The sequence below is a fragment of the Numida meleagris genome, chromosome 9 (genome assembly GCF_002078875.1).
Source record: "Numida meleagris isolate 19003 breed g44 Domestic line chromosome 9, NumMel1.0, whole genome shotgun sequence".
In the NCBI taxonomy this organism is placed as follows: domain Eukaryota; kingdom Metazoa; phylum Chordata; class Aves; order Galliformes; family Numididae; genus Numida; species Numida meleagris.
Window position 1 is genome coordinate 258,866 of NC_034417.1, and position 20,905 is coordinate 279,770.

General features: G+C 51.0%; 1 protein-coding gene across 1 annotated transcript; it reads left to right on the forward strand.

The window, feature by feature from the left end:
- On the forward strand, nucleotides 2,616-20,869 carry DUOX2 (dual oxidase 2). The gene is made up of 33 exons (XM_021407625.1): nucleotides 2,616-2,679; nucleotides 3,312-3,395; nucleotides 4,316-4,480; nucleotides 5,337-5,524; nucleotides 6,509-6,710; nucleotides 7,188-7,354; nucleotides 7,427-7,487; nucleotides 7,593-7,689; nucleotides 7,793-7,880; nucleotides 8,586-8,685; nucleotides 8,956-9,119; nucleotides 9,374-9,537; nucleotides 9,727-9,845; nucleotides 10,545-10,682; nucleotides 10,784-10,897; nucleotides 11,746-11,948; nucleotides 12,062-12,247; nucleotides 12,618-12,843; nucleotides 13,468-13,561; nucleotides 13,789-13,964; nucleotides 14,144-14,210; nucleotides 14,522-14,614; nucleotides 15,474-15,652; nucleotides 16,453-16,683; nucleotides 16,876-16,975; nucleotides 17,102-17,151; nucleotides 17,233-17,360; nucleotides 17,537-17,690; nucleotides 18,259-18,491; nucleotides 18,852-19,010; nucleotides 19,169-19,324; nucleotides 19,406-19,534; nucleotides 19,787-20,869. The coding sequence occupies exons 1-33, from the start codon at nucleotides 2,616-2,618 to the stop codon at nucleotides 19,907-19,909; spliced, it is 4,602 nt and encodes a 1,533-aa protein (XP_021263300.1). The 3' UTR covers nucleotides 19,910-20,869.

A 20,905-nucleotide genomic window follows, 5' to 3' on the forward strand; every position in this document is an offset into this window, starting at 1 on the left:
CAGACAGAGGGAGCGGTTTTCCCAGTGTTGCACAGGGAATCTGTGGAACAGCAAAGCCTGGAGGGCTCATCAGACCTTAAAAACTTCCTGGTACGTTTTGCAAATCTGTGGAACCAAATGTGGAAATCTTTCACTCGGCAAGCTGCTCCATGGGCTTCCAAGGCTGGTCTCATTTCATCGTGTCAGGGAAACCACGGAGTGGTTTGGGAGGCTTGAAGGCAGATGCGAGAAGAGGAGGCTCTTTCTGGAGAAGCCAGGCAACTGATCCTCAACACATCAAGACCATACCAGGAAAGCATGGGAAAGGAGCCGATGGGGACATCTGAGTGCTGCTCATGGGAGACCCATCTTCCTTGGACATGGGGTCCCAAGCCCAGATGTGCATCTTCCCCATCTTGAGGATAGCCTGTTAGGATTGGTGTCACTCAGCCTTGCCTTTGAAGGAGTTCCCAGCAGTGGCGGGAGAAAGTCTGACAGATGGGGGAGATGTGTCAGTGCCCGCCATACCTGCACAGTCCAAGTCCTGCTATGAAGAAGTGCTCTTGGGAAAGGGAGATTGCTCTTGAGGATTGGTTGCGAGAGACACACTGCAGATATGCCAAATAATTCATGGGAAAGCATAAAGGTAATGGAAAGGCATGAAAGAGATGTTTCACACTGGTGAAAAAGAGTGCATTGTTGAGGAGCCTATAGACCAACCTACTGCTTGGAGCAAGCCAACAACATTGATTGTATCATGCTGGCCTTGACTTGATCTACCCAGGGCTGGAAGATCTCCAAAGCCTCCCCAGAGTCTGGGATGGACTGGGCAATAGGAGATGAGAAGTGCATGAGAACCGGTGTGTTGTCTGATGTCTGAATCAAGAGAGCTGAGAAAATGGGAGATGTGCTCAGTGACAGAAGGAATTCTCAGAATTATTTTCTGCTGGAACCCAGTGAGAAAAAGCAAGGGGAAGGGGAACAGGTACTATGCTGTGCCTATGGTGATGTGCTTTGGGTTGTGTCTTCACACCACACTTCTTGAGTGACTTTGGTAAATCTTCACCTTCATGCCTCAGCTGTAGATGAGGGTTGTGACTCTGTACATTGTGGGTGAGCAGGAGAGAAATCCAGCAGGAGACAAATCATGTGGTGATGGTGAATGGGCTCTGCCATTCCTGGCACTCCAGAAATCTCTGATGGAAGTGCGTTAATTCAAGTTTCTATGCTACGTTCACAACCTGGCAATAAGTATCCAATTTTACAAGTGCAATTAACTGTGAGCACAAATGGTAAATCTCAGCCCACTACATTAGGCACGTGGATGTTCTCCTGACTTACTGACTTAGGCGTTATAATTGTGCCACTGATAATTTTCAGTGAAAAACCTCCACTGCAATTTGCAGAAAGTAAAGGATAAAACCTGCAGAACTGCTGGCAATGTGTCAGCCTTCTTGAAACCAATGTTTCTCAAGGTTTGATTCAAACAACTGGAAAAAAAGAAAAAAGAAAAGCTAACAGGGACTTGTTGAATTGTGACAGAGCAATGTAGGAAAATCTCAGAAATCTGTGCATCTCCGTATTTCTTGGTGATGCAGCTCATCCAAAATGATGTTAGCCTTTGGATACTCACCCACAATGCTGTTACTTACGCATAATGCTGGACCAAGTGTGCAAAAACCATAGTTAGTGGAAAACCCTATTTTGGAGTCATATCCAAGTTTGGTATCCCCGTGCATGGAAAGTCAATGGCAGCATTATATCATTTGTGATTAAAAAAAAGATAACCTTTGCTGTTTATGGCTGGGAATCCCTTTGTTCAGCTGGGCGTTGGCCAAGGATTTGGAGGTTCATGTCCCACTGATGACATTTGCTCTGGATTCAGGGTCTTTGTGGAAAGTAACACGGTAAGGCATCACGAGAAAGACTGGTCCCAAGAGTGCCATAAAGCACTTGCAAGGAGATAACCCAGAAGTGACATAGAGATCTTTAACTGCAGGATTAGCACATTTGGGGGCACCTGACTGCATGCTGTGGATGTTCCCATCGTGTCTGCAGCTGGGTTTTGTTTGGATAGGACAATGTGAATGCAGAGAAACTACTGGTTTAAATACGTCTGTTTCTGTAAGAACAAGCTTATTCCTATTAACTGAGTTGGGGGATCTTAACGTCTTCCAGCCGTGGATGATGAATTGTGAACCTACCATCGGGGCTACCTGGTCCTGCTTCAGCAGAAGGGCCATCTCAGGCCAGGTGGTACCTCCTGACAGAACTTTCCCAGGATGATGGGCTCCCGCACAGACCCAACGTCCTTCCTACAGCCCGAAGTTGGTAGTGCTGCTGACGATGACAGCAGGGAGGTTTCACTGGGCAGTAGACACCACAAGAGGGAGCCGACAGTATGGTCAGTAGATCATAGGATCGCAGAATCACTTAGATTGGAAAAGACCTCTAAGGTGATCAAGCCCAACTATTAACTTAGCACTGCCAGGTCTGCCACTAAACCATGTCCCTGAGCACTATGTCTACACATCTTTTAAACACTTCCAAGGATGGTGCCTCCTGGAGCAGCCAGCTCTAGCTCGTTCCTCCTACTTTCTCTTTGCAGATTGTTTCTTACAAGGGCCCAGAGGCAAATGCAGCCCACAGAGATGACGTTGTGTTTGACAGTGGTTCTACTGATGTCATGGACCTTGGGTGGTAAGAGCTGTTTCTGGGAAGGGTGTCTAAGGGTAGAGCCTGGATCCAATGGAGTTTCCTGGAGTGCTTTATCTGAGGCAAGATGATTTATTTTGTGAGGAGATAAGAAAACAGAGCAAGGTCCCAAGTGTCTGGAGTCCACAGTCTTGGAGACTCCTCTATTGCTCTGTGTGTGTGCACAGCTTGTAACTAGGAAACTGAGCTTCTTCCTTGTTTGATGAACATTAGCAGAAGTAAAACAAGGTGCATGCTTATTGGTATAGGTTGATTCTTAATACACAGTGCAAAGAGGAGAGCATAACCCCAGGTGATGAGGAGTAAGGGAAGACTTTTAACACATATGAAGAGCATTTGAGAGCAGACTGGTGGGAGCCAGAAATCATACACATTGATTTGGAAACATCAGGATCCTAGGCATTAATTTCTACCTCAGACATAGTTTATCCCTCAAAAGAGGACAAAACTTATCTGAATATGTGTTTATACGGAAGGTTTCAAAAGAGCATGGGGAAAATGTAACAGCATAATATAATTTTTATAGTGGAAAAATATAACAGCACAATATAATTTCATAGTGGAAACACTCTCCATGCATTAGTTTGCTGCTCACCACATGGGTTCATCTTTTTCAGGAGCCCAGGAGAACATCACCTGGGAGGTGCAGCGCTACGATGGCTGGTACAACAACCTGCAGCACCACAGCCACGGCTCAGTGGGTGCGTGCCAGGCCTGGGGATGGCGGTGGTGGATGGGGATAGGTGACACTTTGGCAACGGGACTGAGACAGAAACCCTTTCCCACTTGAGTCTGAGCCCAGGAGGTACTGGTAGATTACTAGATGCACCTGGCAGCCAGCCCTGTTAGAGCAGTCTGAGGGAACCAAGCAGCCCAGCTTTCTCTCCAATGTCATCGCCCTGTCACTCTTCCTTCTGGCCCAGACACCATCTGTGGGCTGTGCTGGGGCTGGATCAGGCCAGAGCAGAACTGTGCCATGTGGGGCCATTCAAAATGTCTGAGACTCGGGGGACATGGCTGTTCCCAGCAGTGCTTCATTGGTGATCAGGGATACCAGAGCTGGGAAAAAGACTTCTTTGGAGACAAATCTGTAGAAAATAAGCCCAAAATGAAGCCAGCAAATTCAGGATTTCTCTCAGCTTTAGGATTCTCCAGCAAATGAAGACCACCACATTGGTGGAAAGGTTTTTGAAACTAACTTTGGGTGTGAAGTCAGGGTGCTTCTCATCTTCTCCTTTGTCTCTGCGCCTATCTGGCTGTTCCCTCTCCCAGTTCCTACAGTGCATGCAATCCCCGTACTTATACACGATTGCATAGTCAAAGCAGGCAGCTTAATTTCACTCCAGTTACCACATGCAGCACACCACTGAGCTCCCATATAAAGCAAAGGGATTTGCAGAGGAAGAGGAGAAGGACAACAGGAAGGGAACATGCCCACACAGGATCCCTCTTCATTTTATAAGGACTGATCCCAGTGTTGCAAGCAATGTTGGGAGTTGGCCTTGGTACCAAGACTTCTGCCTATGTCCTCCCATCTCTTTCTGCTTGTACCTTCACACACATCAGCATACCCTGCTGCTGGGTGCCGTTGGGCCCACACCGTGTTGCTGTGGTGTCGCAGGTTCCCGGTTGCGGCGTCTCCTGCCAGCCAACTATGCAGATGGCGTCTACCAGGCCCTGCAGGAGCCCTATGTACCCAATGCTCGCCAACTCAGCAACGCGGTGGCACGAGGACCTTCAGGGCTGCCCTCCAAGAGGAACACAACTGTGCTGGCTGTATTCTTCGGTAAGAGCTGGGAGCTGCCAAGGGGTGAAAGACATTTGTTTTTTATGCCCACAGATCAAAGCTCTCCTCACACCCGCTGCTTCAGAGCAAGCCCATATCCTAAGTATAAAGCCTTGCATGTTGCACTACCAAAATGCTGTCCATCTCTCTTATGAGTTAGGAATGAGTTTTTGGTGACCTTTGTTAAAAACTGATATTTGTCTCTTAGAAACTTCCTCATTTGCTTTAGCAGTAAAGTTATCTGATTGTAAAACAACTGACAGATCTGATCAGAGCCGCTTGGTGAGTGGTTGCTGGGCAGAAGTGCTACAAGTCAGAGCAGTTTCTGCTGTTGCTCTGAAGGGGTCTTGAGTCCCTGGGAGCTGCTGGCTCACTGGGGAAGCAGGCTGAACTCTTCAAAGATGTGAAGACAAATTAGTTCCATACTCAAAGTTCTTATAGGTCCTCAGATGCCTCTGTTGAGGGTGCTCCGTGCTGAGGTGAGCTACTGGAGGGGTAGACATTGGTGTGGTACCGTTTAATTTCTCCCTGGAGGCAGATTTTCCCATCCCACTAAAGCTCAAATGGGCCAAGAATCACTGAGCTCAACCTCAGCAGCAACTATTGGTCTTGAAGGCCATCAGCAAGGAGAAGTTCAGGGAAGTAATGTGTAAGCCTTGCTCCTGATGAAATGGTGGCCTACTCCTGATGCTCCAGCTGCTGGTGGTCTCTGAACTGCTGGTTGAGTTTCTCCACCGTGGTCCCTGAATACCCTTTTCTTACTCATGAGGTCTGACCAGGAGTACCTGGAGCATCATCTATTCTAGGTGCTGGTGACTATCATCCCAACAACTGTCCATGCTTGGCTATCTGGCAGGTTTCCATGTGCTCTCAGACATCCTGGGGACAGAGAAACCTGGCTGTCCTGCTGAGTTCCTGAACATCCACATCCCAGAGGGCGACCCTGTGTTTGACCCTGCAGGCACTGGAGACATTGTCTTGCCCTTCCAGCGCATCCACTGGGCACTGGAGACGGGGCAGAGCCCCAATAGCCCCCGAGAACAGGTAGGAGATTGTGTTTCCTTTTCCCTTCCTCTTATAGCTGAATTCATCTTCATCCGGAGTTTGGGTTTTATGGCATTTCCAAAGAAAAGGGCAGCACTTCCTCAAGTGTCTGAACCAATTGCAGATGAACCCAAAACACAACCTCCAAGGTACTGGTTTTCATGGAGCAATAACTGTGGTTTCTCAAGATTAGTGCTTTTTTGGCCAGAAAAAAACTTGGTTACTCTAGATCTGCCCAATTTTAATGCACAGTTGAGTGTCTTGTATGCTTGAAAGAGAGCAGAAGCAAAAGTGTAAAGGAGCAGTTCTCAATCTTCCTTGGCTGCTGGAGTTTTTATTGCATCAAAAGGAGCATAGATAAGTCTGTTGGTACTGGATGCTGGATGAGAGCAGCCTCTGGCTGGTGAAACAAATGATAACCAGAACTTTAGAATGACAAGAGTAAAGAATTTCAGTACCAGATTTCTACATTGAGACCACTCTAGAAGATCGGTAATTAAGACATGTAATTTAGGCAACTCTTTAATAATGTATCATGAAGATGAGCTGGTACTGTTGTAAGGTTGTAAAGCTTCTGGATTTCCACGAATGTCTCCATGTTTTGCAGTGCTGGATGCATTCCAAAGTCAGTGTGCTGTGGGTTTCTTTTTTTTCATTCTGGGAAGTTTCCCAACCAAAACTGCTGAAGGAAAACTGCCCTGCCCTAAATCTTTCACATGACAAAGCGTGATGAGACCAGATTAGCAGGTCACATTTTCAGCAGTTTCAAGCCTTAGAAAAACGAAAACTCCAGCACGCTTTCAAAAGAAAAAGCATTCCTGCAGGAATTAGTCCATCAGATTGCATGGGGGTTGGCCATGGTCATATTTGCACCCTGATAGCTCTTGCTAAAACAGGGGATGGGGTGGCTTGCAAGATCAAATAGGTCAAGATGTGACTTTTCAGATGTCTTGCACCTTTTGACACTCATTGTACTCACCCTAGACCAATGAGGTGACAGGCTGGCTGGATGGCAGCTCCATCTATGGCCCTTCGCATTCCTGGAGCGATGCCCTGAGGAACTTCTCAAATGGACAGCTGGCATCGGGACCCGGAGGGCACGTCCCCAGGGAGACGGACGGGAAGGTTCCCATGTGGAAAGCTCTGGATCCATCCACTGGAAAGGGCGGCCCTCATGGGATCTATGGTAAGGGACAATCTGCAGCTTCCTTGGTGGTTGTTTCATGGTCTCCCCAGCTGTGGGAGAGAAGGCAGTGTCCTAGCCTGAGGGGGAGGAAGATGTGCTGTGAACTGAAGGTACTGCATCCCCAGAAGGCATTGGGTCATTTCCCAGAGGCTGGCAGGTGCTCATGCCTCAGATTCGAGGCAATCTCCTGTTGGGAAAGGGGATGCAGACAATAAAAACTGGCTCAGCTTGCTTTGAATTCCTTACCTGCCTGACCCCTGGTCTGTGCTTGGGGCCTGTGCTGTCTGCTTGCCCAGGTTGCTCACATCCACAGGGAGAAACAGTGAGGGGAAAAGGGCAGGAGGCGGGGGGGGCTGGGGTTTAACAACGGGGCTGGGGACTTCTCAACCATGGATGTGGCAAGCCCCTGCATGGCGAGCAGGAGGTGAAGGCATGGGTGCCTCCATCCCCCTCTGATGTCTTTGGTGGCTCTTGCAGACCTGGGGAATGCCTGGGGGAACGAGAACCGCTTCCTGCAGGCCATGAGCATTGCTTGGTTTCGATACCACAACTACCTGGCTGCGGAGCTGGCCAAGAATCACCCTAGCTGGTCTGATGAGGACATCTTCCAGCACGCTCGCAAGAGGGTCATTGCCACCTTCCAGGTGAGGGACAGGACTTCGTGGTCTCAAGTGTTCTCCTTGGTCTTGTCCCTGACCTGGCTCCCTGTGCCCTAGAGCATTGTGCTGTACGAGTGGCTGCCGGCACTGCTGGGGACACCTGTTCAAACGTACACAGGTGAGAGTCACAGTGAGCAGTGGAGCAAGGGAGCTTGGGGTCAGGGCTTCATCTTCTTTCCCTCCATCCTGGCTGCTGGATCCAGCCATTGCTGCCACCCTGCAGGTTACCAGCAGCACATGGACCCCAGCCTCTCACCAGAGTTTGTGGCAGCAGCAAGGATTTTCCTTGCCACCATGGTGCCGCCGGGTGTCTACAAGAGGTAGGAGGAGCATGATGCCAGGAAAGGGGACGCCCAAGCTTGAGTCATAGCTGGGGATAATCCCTGCCTGGCCTAAGTGCCCAGCCCTTCTCTGATGTCTCAGGGACCCCAGTTGCCATTTACGAAATGTGTCCAGCTCCAGTGGCCCATTCCCAGCGGTGAGGCTCTGCAACAGCTACTGGAGCAGAGAGGTATGGGGAAGGATTCCAAGCATGTGGTAGTAGTTCTGTTTCCCCATGGATTGTCTTTTCCTTGGGAGCACTCATTTCCCACAGAGGGGAGGGACCCATGGTCCCTTCAGCTGATGAGGTCAGGGATGTGAGGACAGAATCTGTTCTGGGCACAGAGTCAAAGCATTCTGCAGAGTGGTCACTGCTGTGGGAGTGCTGGACTGGAGCCGCTCTGCCTCCTATCCCCTTCTCTGGGGTTATTTTCTAGCCTCATCCATATTGGCTCCTGTTCAGCTCCATGGCTGGCGGTGGTGGGAGGATCGCTTTCATGCTAACAGCTCCTGGTCTGGTTGTGCCCCAAAGCTCTGCAGGAGGACACATGTGCCATGGCCAGGAAAATCCACTGGTAGCTTGAGTTGGTGGTGGACATTCCCTGCTTGGGTTTCATTCAGTGCTTTATAGTATGGAGGACTGCACAGGGGGCTGAAAGGGAAACTGGGCACAGAGTATGATAAAGTAAGCAAGGAGAATGAGATCCTCCTCGCCCAGACATACCCAGATGCCTTCTTCAGGCACAGCAGGCTCAGACCTCAAGGTTGAGGTGACACAGAGGAGATGAACCTGGAAGACTTATAGATCCCCCTTTGTCCTCTGGGTACTGGGTTTGGGGATGCAGGGCTTCCCTACATCCTTTGACCTGTGAAGAATCACATCATCTTCCCTCAGAGCACAGAGATGCAGCAGGAAGATGTGGATGACCTCCTGCTGGGGATGAGCTCACAGATCGCAGAACGGGAGGACAACATCGTGGTGGAAGATCTCCAAGGTCTGCACTCCCCTAGACTCAGCTGGCATGTTGTGGGGCTGTTTGTGGGCCAAGGTGGGAAGGCTGGTCGCATCATACTCAGACCAGCTTCAGCCCCATGCAGGGCATGTTGACCACAGCCCTGGGGTCTTCAACCACAAGAGCATGTCAGTAGTCCCCATGTTCAGCATGGCCAGTGGCAGAGACACAAGGCCCACCAGGATCCCGGGACAGTTAAGGTTGCCATTTTAGCTCTGCTATAGCATCACGGTGATTTGATTCCACCTGTAGATTACTGGTATGGACCTCTGAAGTACTCCCGTGCCGACTATGTGGCCAGTTGGCTGCAGCGCGGGCGGGACCTTGGCCTACCCACCTACAACCAGGCCCGGGAGCGGTTTGGGTTGGAGCCTCTGCAAGACTGGACGAACCTTGCCCCACACTCCCAGCAAAAGGTAACGGGAAGGTGGTTTGGGTGCAGAAACCATGTGTGTTGGGGCCCCTTGGGGCCATCCAAGTTGTAGGTGGTTTCTCCAGCAACGTAGGGAGGGGGTCATAGCATCTGGCTGTGTGGAGCAGAACACCCTCCCAGCCCAGGGGCATAGGGTGTCTGGGAAGTCCACGTCCCTTACTCCTCCTGGGGCTCACTGGGATTTTCTGGCTAAGTTTTCCCTCAGCTCAGCTGTGCACGGTGGGGTTTTCTGGCCAGGTCCTGGAGGTTGCTGCCCTGTACGCTAACAACACGGCCCGGCTGGAGCTGCTCCCTGGAGGCATGCTGGAAGTTGACAGTCCCCTCTTCAGCGCCATCATCCTGGACCAGTTTGTGCGCCTGCGTGATGGTGACAGGTTCTGGTTTGAGAACATCAAAAATGGGTAAATGCCTCCTCCCCCTCTGTGCGCAGAGCCCTCATAACACACATCAGAGATGGAGAAACCATCCTCCATCTCCTTTAGCTCCTAAAACAGTGTGGGGAGCAAGCACCAGCTGCCACTGGCCAGATCTGTGGGGCTGAGCAGTGGCAACCTCAGAGCCACCACTTGGCTCCCCCATCATTTCACCAGGCTGTTCACTGCAAAGGAGGCTGAGGAGATCCGCAACACCACATTCCGTGACGTCCTGGCTGCAGTCACCTACTCACAGCAGGCAGAGCTGCAGAGCAACGTGTTTGTCTGGAGTGAGGGTGAGTGCTCCATCTTGCACTGAGCTGGGACACAGGACAGGAGTGCACAGAACATGTTGAAATGCAAGGGTGGTTTGTAAACTAGACAGGCAACACTGATGTTGAAAGTGGGTTGAAGCCCAGGCATGAGCACTGCATGACTCCTGGAAGGATTCCCAGGCACAAAAAATGCTCTTGATGCTCTGAAATGTTCTCTGGTTAAGGCTTAGCCTCTGCCTACCCTGCATTGTGTCACTCTCCTCACTGGCATGTTCTTTATCTGTTTCTATATGCATGCACACATAGGTCGGTAGGTTAAATGTGAGAGACCTGGAAACTTTTTATCTGGCACACATTCCAGCCCTTGCAAGATGTTTTGGTTCCTTTGAAATGCACTTCTCACAATTGCTCCCTGGGTTTACAGCCCAGACAAGCAGAGGCTCTGAACCCCATCTTGCAAAGGGTTCTTGCGCAGCCTGTCCCATGGGACAGGTGGTGGTGCTGAGCTCCGCTGAGTACATGAGTCCAGTTCTGCACATGGTGTGATGTGATGTACCAAGGTTCAGCCTGAAAACAAAGCTTGTCCCTTAAGATCTCAAGGCTCCCTGTGTCATTTGGCAATGAATCCCAAGCAGCATCTCAGCTGGAGGTTTGTGGAGACGATGGAGGTTGGGAAGGTAAAAGCCCCAGACTCTCACAGCCTGTCTCCTCCCCATGCAGGGGACCCATGCCCCCAGCCCCAGCAGCTGACAGCTCAACTCCTGGCCAACTGCACACCCATGACCGTGCTGGATTACTTCGAAGGCAGCGGTGCAGGCTTTGGCATCATCATCGTTGTCCTCTGCTGCTTGCCTTTAGGTTTGCCTCTCCAATTCCTGACCCATCTCCTCTTCTACCAAAGAAAGCACGGGAAAGGAGCTTCGTGGTACCTCACGCCTCTCTCTCCCGTGTGTCCCCAGTGAGTCTCCTTGTTGCTTGGATCATTGCCGTTCTCCGTGAGAGAGATTTCAAGAAGCTGCAGAAGAAGAAGAAGGCCAGCGTTCGGAGGGAGGTGACCAGCGAGGCGATACACGGTGAAGTAGCATTTCCGATCCTTTGATGATGCCTGGTGATGCTGCTGAAGTCAGGACACGTCAACAGGCAGCACTGGGGGTCATACTTATCAGGCTTGGAGCTAATATGCTAACTGAATATAAGAAGAAAATGTTTCCCCAGGATGATAGGGTGCAGTCCCATTGCTGTCTGAGATCTGACTGGATAAAGCCTTGAGCAGACTGGCCATAACCCATTGATGGTCCTACTTTGGGCAGCATGAGGTTCCTTCCCAACCCAAGTCATCCTGTGAGCCAGATAATATCTTACCTGAAAAAAACCTATGTAGATTAATTGCACTGATAGGACAGGGACTGTACCTCCTTACTCTGGACACTGGAAGAATCCTGCCTCCTAGCTCTGTGGTCTGTACTCCTTGCATATCTGTGCATTTGAGCTCTGTGGTTGGGAAATCATTCTTCCCTTAATATGTTTGGTCTCCCAGCAGATGTGCTGCCAGCAGTTAGAGAATATCACCAAGTGCAAATAAAATGCAAGTCTAGAATAAATTTCAGAAATTGGATGGGAGAGGGAGAGCTTAACTCTGACACAACTAAGACTCAGGCACACTTGTATCATTGCACCAGGGATGGCACAGTTATTGCAGCAAAGTCAGGCTATGCAGTAGCAAAATCCAGCAACCCAGGTGACCTGTAGAGTATTTTCTGTGCCCCATCTGCATCTTGCAGCATTGGCAGGGAAGGAATGAAGGCTTTCCATCCCTTTTTGCAAGCCAAGTACAAATCACTCCCAGGGATGAAGGAGGTGCTGGGATGATTAGAAGCACAGGTACACATTTCCAACTGAATGCTGTGCTATTTCCCATCAGCCATGGAGTGGCATGGTCCCAAGACAGACAGCTCCCTTGTCTACATCCAGCTCCAAGCTGACAAAGTGCTCAAAGTGCTGGATGGGAGAGGGTCGCTGCTCCGAAGCATCAGCCTGAAAGCCCAGCAAAGGGTGGAGGTGATCCTCTCCAGCAACAAAGGGAACAAAGCTCTGCTGCTGAAGAGCCCCAAGGAGTATGACCTGGTGAGTACCATGATGCCTGGAGAGAGCCTCCTCTGTCCTCCACCATCCTTGCATACACACTGCCCCATTTGGAGCCTCTGCCGCTCACAGCCATTTGATGGGAACTTCTGCAGGTGCTGTTTTTCAGCGAGGAGGCAGAGAGGAGGAGCTTCATTGGCAAACTCCAAGACTACTTGAAAAAGAGCTGCCTTGAGATGCATGTGTCCGAGATGAAGGAGCAAAGCCTGCTTAAACGGGCAGTCACCCAGGAGCAGAGGAAACAAATTCTGGAGACTTTCTTCAGGCACCTGTTTGCTCAGGTATGTAGAGGTGTGGCAGGCTCTGATGCATTGGCAAAGGTATTTCTGTATTAACAGAGCAATGAATGATGCTGCTGTTGGGCTCCATAGGAGCTGGTAAGCCATACACAAGGAAGCTGCCAATTGTTTGAGGACCAAGGGACTTTTTCCCTTGTAGAAAACAAAGGGAGTTTGTAGTGATGATATGAATGTTTCAAGTTGCAGAGAGATGTTTGGATGGTGGACCTGTGATTTCCATCACGTAGAGGAGAAACATGGGGCTTCCTGTGCCGAGAGCCACCTGTCTCTGCACCATAGGTTGAGCAGGTGAACACCATCCTTCTCTTCTAGCAGCACTCATGAGTTTTCTTTTATGGGACACAACCTGCAGATGCTGGACATCGACAAGAGTGATGCTGGAGAACTCAACTTTGAGTCTTCACAGAAAGCAAAGGAGTCTCTGACATGTGAGCTGAGCAGGGCTGAGTTTGCTGAGGCCCTCGGGCTCAAAGCCAACTCCATGTTTGTGGACTCCATGTTCTCCCTGGCTGATAAGGATGGCAACGGCTACATCTCCTTCAGGGAGTTCCTGGACATCTTGGTGGTCTTCATGAAAGGTGGGAGCTGGTGGTGGTTGGTATTGCTCAAAGTCCTGTTTCTGGACTCTAGTAGAGTGAAAGACAAGACTCATCCAACAGGTCAACCTGTAGACACTTCACAAATAAAATTCCTTTCATTTTTGACAGCTCAGCTTGAGTTGTGGGGCAATGGCAATGTAATTATGCTTTCTTGAGGCTGTTCATGAGGAGAGCTGTCTTAGAGCAGCAATTTGCTGATCTGTCACCTCCAACATACAACTCTGCCCCATCTCAATCTCCCTAAATGACCAAGCAAAAAGGGATTTGCAGATGGAGGCATTCATATTCAGTCACAGTAGCTCCCAGAAAAAGTCTTTGCTTGCAAAAGCACATTCTGAGTTTGCACAATAATGCAAAACAAAGAATGCGTATTTACCCATTTTTTCACCACACACTTGAGAAAATCAAGCAGAAGTGCAGCACAAGGGTCTGAAGAGAAGTTCAGTTACCATTCACACTGAGCAGCAGTGTTATTTTAGTGTCTTCAGGGCTGGGTGAGACATCACTGATGCAAGTCCAGACTCCTGAAGACAATGTCTGGAAGCAAGTGTGCTGGTGAAAATAGGATCTTGCTCTCACTTTGTTTCTCTTCTGTGCCACCAGGGTCCTCAGAGGAGAAGTCCAAGATGATGTTCAGGATGTATGACATTGATGAGAATGGGTTCCTCTCCAAGGAGGAGTTTTTGAGGATGCTCAGGTACTTCTCCTCAGCCCAACAGACATTTTCACAATGTCTGCAGTTACGGGTGTTTGCACAAGCAGCTCACAGCTTCAGTGCTTCAGTCCCCAGGAAGCTACATGAGAGACAATGGGCTCAACACTCGCAACCAGGAGTGTCATTTCTACTGTGAAGCTTGTCTGGGGCTCTGCCCTGTGTTATTGCAAGGACTCAAGCTATGGTCTCAGCTCTCCTCCTTGTTCCAGGTCCTTCATTGAGATCTCCAACAACTGCTTGTCAAGAGAGCAGGCGGAGCAGGTGACCGAGTCCATGTTCCAGGCCTCAGGGTTCCAGGACAGGGATGAACTGACATGGGAGGATTTCCACTACATGCTCCGGGACCATGACAATGAGCTTCGTCTCAGCCAGCTCTGCATCAAGGGTCAGTGGGGGAGTGGATGGGAGGTCTGGGTCACCTCCATAGGCCTGGAGGGGATGGGTAGCACCTAATACATAGCTCCCAAATCTTGTTCCATCCCAAATTAATCTCTCCAACCAACAACTCATCCACCTCATCTCTCACACTGTAAATGGTCATTTTGTCCTTTTGGTTTCTGAAAGGCACCCCTGAGGTGTTCAAGAAAAACTTACACAACCGTGTCTCCTTCATCAAGAAAGAGCCCAGAGGGTAAGTGCTTTCACTGGTCCTGCTGCCATTTCTCTTCTGCCCCTGTGCACATCCATCCTTCACCTCACCTTCTCCAGCAAATGCTCCTGAAATGTTTTGCTTTTTGGAGTGAATCCATCCGCTGTACCAAGCAGCTAGAGTTCATGCAAGCAGGGAGGAGTGGGATGGCTTCTCAGCTGAGCCTGTGATGGAAAGTGTCCATGCAGCAGCAATGAGGAAAATTTTGGAAGGGCTAAACTTGCTGCTGACCGACCCACAGCCCTTCCTGCAAGGACAGCTTTAGGTAGTATGTCTTTCCCTCTTTCTGGCAGAACCATCTCAGACGGGGAGGACCCAAACCTGGGCACAGTGGCCCACTACATGGATCGAGAAGGGCAAGAGCTGAGGAAGAGACCAGGCAGAAAGTGAGTAAGCTCATCTCCTTGTTGCATTTCTCATGTCTCTGTGTAGCACATAGGTCAAGTGACACTGCTGTGAAGAGCAGCACAACATGGGGAGGGGATGCAGGAGCAGATCTGCAGGAGATGTTCAGCCCCAGCAGGCACACCAAGCCCTTGCTTGAGCACCTACAATGAGGGCAGTGCAGGGCTGTCTGCTTTCCTTCTATTGCTGGGGATGTATGGATGCCTCTCTGAAAAAAAAAATAATGAAGTGGACAACTTTGGAGACCACGATAGTGGGTTTTGGGGTGTATGCCTTACCCACAGAGAGGAGCATTACACAGCGGTTCCTGCCTGTGCTCTTCTGTCCCTTGGGACTGTGCTGATACACATATGGGCTGCCTGCAGGCACTGCCAGAGGGGTTCCAGTCCTCACTGTGGCGTCACTGGCAAATACTTCCACGAGGCAGCAGTTAAGTGTCTGGTTTTTATGACCAGGAGTAATATATTCATCATAATATCCCAGTTTGCCTTAACAATGTCAAGGACCTTCCCTATCCTGGGTTCTTTATGTAGGTTTGAATATAAAAATGCAAATTATCTTTTACAGTCCCTGTCTATGGCTTCATTTATGAGTCACACGACCTGCAGAGCTGTTGTTGTCTTTCAAATAGATAAACCAGCGACCTGAGGTCACCCCCTGACACCGCATCCTGTGGGTCACTGCAGTAATGGGTGTGCAGAGCTGGTTGCAGTGCTGTGCAGAGAGGAAGACCCAAACCTAGGCACTGCAGCACAGTGCACAGAGCAGGAGGACTCTGAGCCATGCCCTGTTGATTAAATCTCAAAATGATGCCAGTCTTCTTCTTTTTTTTTTTACAAGGGCGAATCAGTACCAGCTGCATCTGTACACTGAAGCGCAGCGGAAGAAGTACCAGCAGAACAAAGTTCAGCAGAAGATCCAGGAGTTCAAGCGTTTCATTGAGAATTACCGGCGTCACATCGTCTGTGTGGTCCTGTTCTCTGCCATCACCGCCGGCTTGTTTGTGGAGAGAGCGTACTGTGAGTGGCCCTGCAGCCCCATGTGGGGGCTCCCTCCCTTTTGAGGAGCTGCCCATTGCATGGGGTATACTGCAAAAGGTCTTTGGACAATGGCACTGGTCCTTGCCTGGAATAACCATAGAATTACTAAGGTCAGATAAGACCTTTGGAGGGTCAGAGCAAGGGCAGTTTCAAAGCTGAAGGTCTTGTCTAGAGAAGGCCTGAAGAGCTGTGAAGCTGGGGATGCCACCACCTCACTGAGCATGGGCCAGTCCTTGTGACCATCTTCCCTGTGAAGTGTTCTTGTTTTATGTCCAATTTGAATTTCCTTTCGTGCATTTGCTTCTCATCCTTTCACTATGCAGCTCTGAAAAAGAATTTGGCTCTGTCCCATCTGTCAAACCCACTAAAGTGGTTCAGATAGCAACAAGGTCCTCCCTTCCTACTATCCTCCAGCCTGACCAAGACCCTCACTCTGTCCCCTGTGTAACGTATTTCAGCTCCCACCCGTCTTGGTGGATTTTGCTGGACTTGCTCTAGTTTGTTGATGCCTCTTTTATGTTGGGGTGTTCAAGTCTGGACATAAGGTGCAGATTCACGGTGCCCTACAGAGAGCAAACACCTCCCTTGATCTCCAAGGACACCCTGTCACCCAGCAGTGGCATACCAGGGCCTGACACAGCCTATTATGCCTCTGTCCCCACGCAGCCCTGTCTGGATGACATTTCTTGGCCACACAAGTGGCTGTCCCTATGGGGCAGAAAGGGACATGGTCTCCATCACCAGGTACATGATGCCCACTCTGCTTTCTTCCCTGCCAGACTATGCCTTCGCATCCCCCAGCACAGGAATTGCACAGACCACCTTTGTTGGGATTATCATCTCACGGGGATCGGCTGCCTGCATCTCCTTCATGTACTCCTACATCCTGCTCACCATGTGCCGCAATGTCATCACTGTCCTGCGGGAGACGTTCCTCAATCACTACATCCCCTTTGATGCTGCTGTGGATTTCCACCGCTGGATTGCCATGGCAGCCCTGATTTTCTCAGGTAGGTGGGCTGCTGGGGTGGGGGGCAGGAGGATCAGACAGCCATGGCACGGCAGGACAGTGTGAGAAGCTTGAAGACACAGGCACCAGAGAAGATGAGGAATCACCATGTCCCCGTGCACATCAGTGAGGTCTGCTACATTTCCATCCACAGCAGTGGTGATGCTTTTCTCTCTCAATTTCTCTCCTACAGTGCTCCACACTGCAGGTCATTTAGTGAACGTCTACATCTTCTCAGTCACGCCTCTCAGCGTGTTGTCCTGCCTCTTTTCCAGTGTCTTTATGAATGATGGGTAGGTGGAATTTAGAACATAGTCCAGGCAGAGCATCCTGGACATAGAAGGGAATGGAAATGAAAGCCAGGAGTTTGGTTTCTCCCAGGGCTGGCTATGCAATGGGGCAATTTCTTGTCCCTCTAGGTCACAGCTCCCTCAGAAGTATTACTGGTGGTTCTTCCAGACCATTCCAGGTGAGAACACACAGCAGGGCCCAGCCCCAAGGGAGCCCCAATGGGGCAGCTCTGATCCCCTCCCAACCCTTCCTTTCCAAGGCATGACAGGAGTGCTGCTGCTCATCATTCTGGCTGTGATGTATGTCTTCGCCACCCACCATTTCCGCCATGTCAGCTTCCAGGCCTTCTGGATCACCCACCATCTCTATGTGCTGCTTTACGTGCTGGTAAAGGTCATGGAATGGGAGAGGGGGATGATGCCTGTGGACTGCAACCACATAGGAGGTCCCTAGGGACCTGGTGTCCTCAGTCTCAGCTCCCTGCTGCTGTTGAGCTGCCACCAACCCAGAGGCAGCTGTGCCAAGTGTCGTGCTGATGGTGGCCGTCTCCTGTCCTTGTCCAGGTTATCATCCATGGCAGCTACGCTCTGATCCAGCAGCCCCGCTTCCACATCTTCTTCATCATCCCAGCTCTCATCTACGGTGCAGACAAGCTGCTCAGCCTGAGCAGGAAGAAGGTGGAGCTCAACGTGGTGAAAGCTGAGCTCCTACCATCAGGTACCACGTCCCTCTGGTTGCGCGGTGCCAGGTCAGCCCAGGCCTTTTACAAGAGGATGGAGGCTACAGCGTGGAGGAAACACATCTACCCAAGGGTGGGGTTTTATGGAGTGTTCCATGGTGGCAGTTTCCAACCCAGGTGGTACACAGGTACCTGTGGCCCCAGAAATTGACTTGGTGGTGGCTCAGGCCAGCACCTCCAACAGGGAGCCATGTCCCATTGCATGTGATCCTCTGCTGCTTTCACAGCACACTGCATGGTAAGGATCTCCTGTGCTTCCCTCAAACTAGGGAAACTGAGGCAGAGAGCTCAGACCATCACACCCATACCTCAGTACAGCCTCTGCAGTTTGTCCTCAAACTGTCCCACCCACTATTAGCGGAGCACAAATGCTCTTTCCATAAGCCTTTCTCCACTCGACTTCTCCACTTTAACAAAGGAAAAAATGAAGTCATAGAATGATAGACTTGTTTGAGTTGGAAGGCCATCAGTCCAACTCCCTTCACTGAACAGGGACACCTCCAGCTCCATTAGGTTCTCAGAGTTGGGTCCCCTTCCCCTCCCCAGGTGTCACTCACCTCCGGTTCCAGCGGCCACAGGATTTTGACTACAAGTCTGGGCAGTGGGTGCGCATTGCCTGCATGGCCCTGGGCACCACTGAGTACCACCCTTTCACGCTGACCTCGGCTCCACACGAGGACACACTGAGCCTGCACATCCGTGCCGTGGGGCCCTGGACCACACGCCTGCGGGAGCTCTACTCCCCTGAGAGCCTGGCCCTCATTGGCAGGCTGCCCAAGGTGAGGTGTCCCTCCAGGGATGGGAACAACCAAGCCGAGAGCATCTCAGTCTTGGCAGGGGAGGGTTAGGCTGGGTGTTAGGAAAAGGTTCTGCACCAAAGGGTGGTGAGCGTAGAACAGGCTGCCCAGGGCAGTGGCACAGCCCTGAGCTGCTGGAGCTCAGAAAGCATTTGGACAATGATTTCAGACATAGGGTTTGGGTTTTGGGTGGTCCTTCATGGACCCAGAAGTAGGGCTTGATGATCCTTGTGGGTCACTTCCAACTGGGGATATTCTGTGATTCTGTGAGCCCTGAAGGCTGACCAAGCCCTGGGCAAGTGGAGAATGGAGATGCTGTACTGATGGCTGACTCCTTTCTAGCTCTATCTGGATGGACCCTTTGGGGAGGGCCACCAGGAGTGGCACAAGTTTGAGGTGTCGGTGCTGGTGGGAGGAGGCATTGGGGTGACGCCTTTCGCATCCATCCTCAAAGATTTGGTCTTCAAGTCATCCATCAACTCCAAGCTGATGTGTAAGAAGGTAAGATGAAACATCCAGAGGGCAGGAGCCCTCCTGAGATACCTTCACCTGTTGTTGGCATCTCTGTGGGTAAAGTCCCCCACAGCCCTATTGGGAAGAGCCCCATGGATGCGTGTAGAGGTCCCAGTCCAATGGAGCCTCATCCCTGACTTCTACAGATCTATTTCATCTGGGTGACACGCACGCAGCGGCAGTTTGAGTGGCTGGCAGACATCATCCGTGAGGTGGAGGAGACAGACAGGAACGAACTGGTGTCCGTGCACATCTACATCACGCAGCTGGCTGAGAAGTTTGACCTGCGCACCACCATGCTGGTGAGTCCCACGCTGGTAGCACCTGTGGTGTGAATGCCGTGCCATGGTGGGCTGTCTGACATGTACGAGTCTCTCTTGCAGTACATCTGTGAGCGGCACTTCCAGAAGGTGCTGAACAAGAGCCTGTTCACGGGGCTGCGCTCCATCACCCATTTTGGCCGCCCCCCGTTCGTGCCCTTCTTCGACTCACTGCAGGAGGTGCACCCTGAGGTTAGTGCCACCGAGCTGCTTGGGGACAGGATGGGGGCACCCACCTGCAAGCATGAGGGACAATGATGTCCCCAGTCCCAGCCTTTCCCCAAGGTCCTGGAAACCTCAGTAGCAAAAGAGGAGGGCAGGAGGGGCATAAACCGCCACGCTGCTGCAGCTGCTCAGGGGGATGATAACCTCAGACCCATGTCCATGAGCACGTGGGCTGGGGGGAAGCTGCTGCTGACCCCTTTGGCTGCCCTTCTTCCCCAGGTGCACAAGATTGGGGTGTTCAGCTGTGGCCCGCCTGGGATGACGAAGAGCGTGGAAAAGGCTTGTCAGCAGCTGAACAAGAAGGACCAGGCCTACTTCGCACATCACTATGAGAATTTCTGACCCTGCTCCCCTGCTCTTTTACCCCTGTGTGCTGCAGTCTTCGTGGGAAAGGTGTGTTCCACCCCAGTATCCATGCAAACGAGGCTTTGGGTGGTCACGGTCCTATGCTCCCACCTGCTGCCATTCCTAGAAGAAATGCACCCATGACTGTGAGCCCAGCACACTGGGAGCCAAGACCTGGCACCCAGAGCACGGCCTTCCCAGTACGCCCTGTGTGTGCCAGTGCAGAAAACCTAGTGCTGGATTTAAACCTGGCTCTGCCACCTTAATCCTACACCTCAGAGGTTGGCTCTGAGCAGCTTTTGGAAAGCAGCACAACCCAAATTCACAGCACTTTGCCTACAGACCCAGGTAGTGGGCACACGCATGTGGAGGCAGCAAGCTCCCTTCTCCTGCAAATGGGCTTGGCTTCCCTAATGCACTCATTTGTGCTTGCTCATTAGTGCTCTGAGCCTCCCTCAGGTCTGCTTAGGGCCTGTGTTTGCACTGGCTTCTTTCAGCAGCATCACCATCCTCTGATCAGGGATCATTTGTGCTTGTTTAACTAATGCCTAGCTATGCATCGCTGGGCTGCTGCTCTCCTGGGCTGTGAATGAGCAACAGAATTTTATCTTTGCATAAATAAAGCTGACTGAAGTTTAAAATCATTTTATTGCCTTCTGTGCTGAGTCTTAAGTTACCTGCCAGAAGTACTGCAAGTCTACATCATGCTGGTGTTGCTCCAGTTAGAATATTTGCACCGTCCCACCTGGAAATACATTCAACAGGAGCGAGTTTCCACTGCACTGGTCATACAGAAGGGCTGAGGGCAGGAGGGAAAGGATCTGAGCCTAGGCACGGTCCCCTGAACTGTGCCCTGCAGTGCCCCTGCAGAGCCAGTGCTCCCCTGCAAGACCTTGTGTAGGGGCAAATTGCAGCCAAGGTGCCCATAGAGGCTGAGCCTTGGGAACAGTCTCAGTTGGGTCACTGAGCTCTCCCACAGCCTGGTGAGAGCCA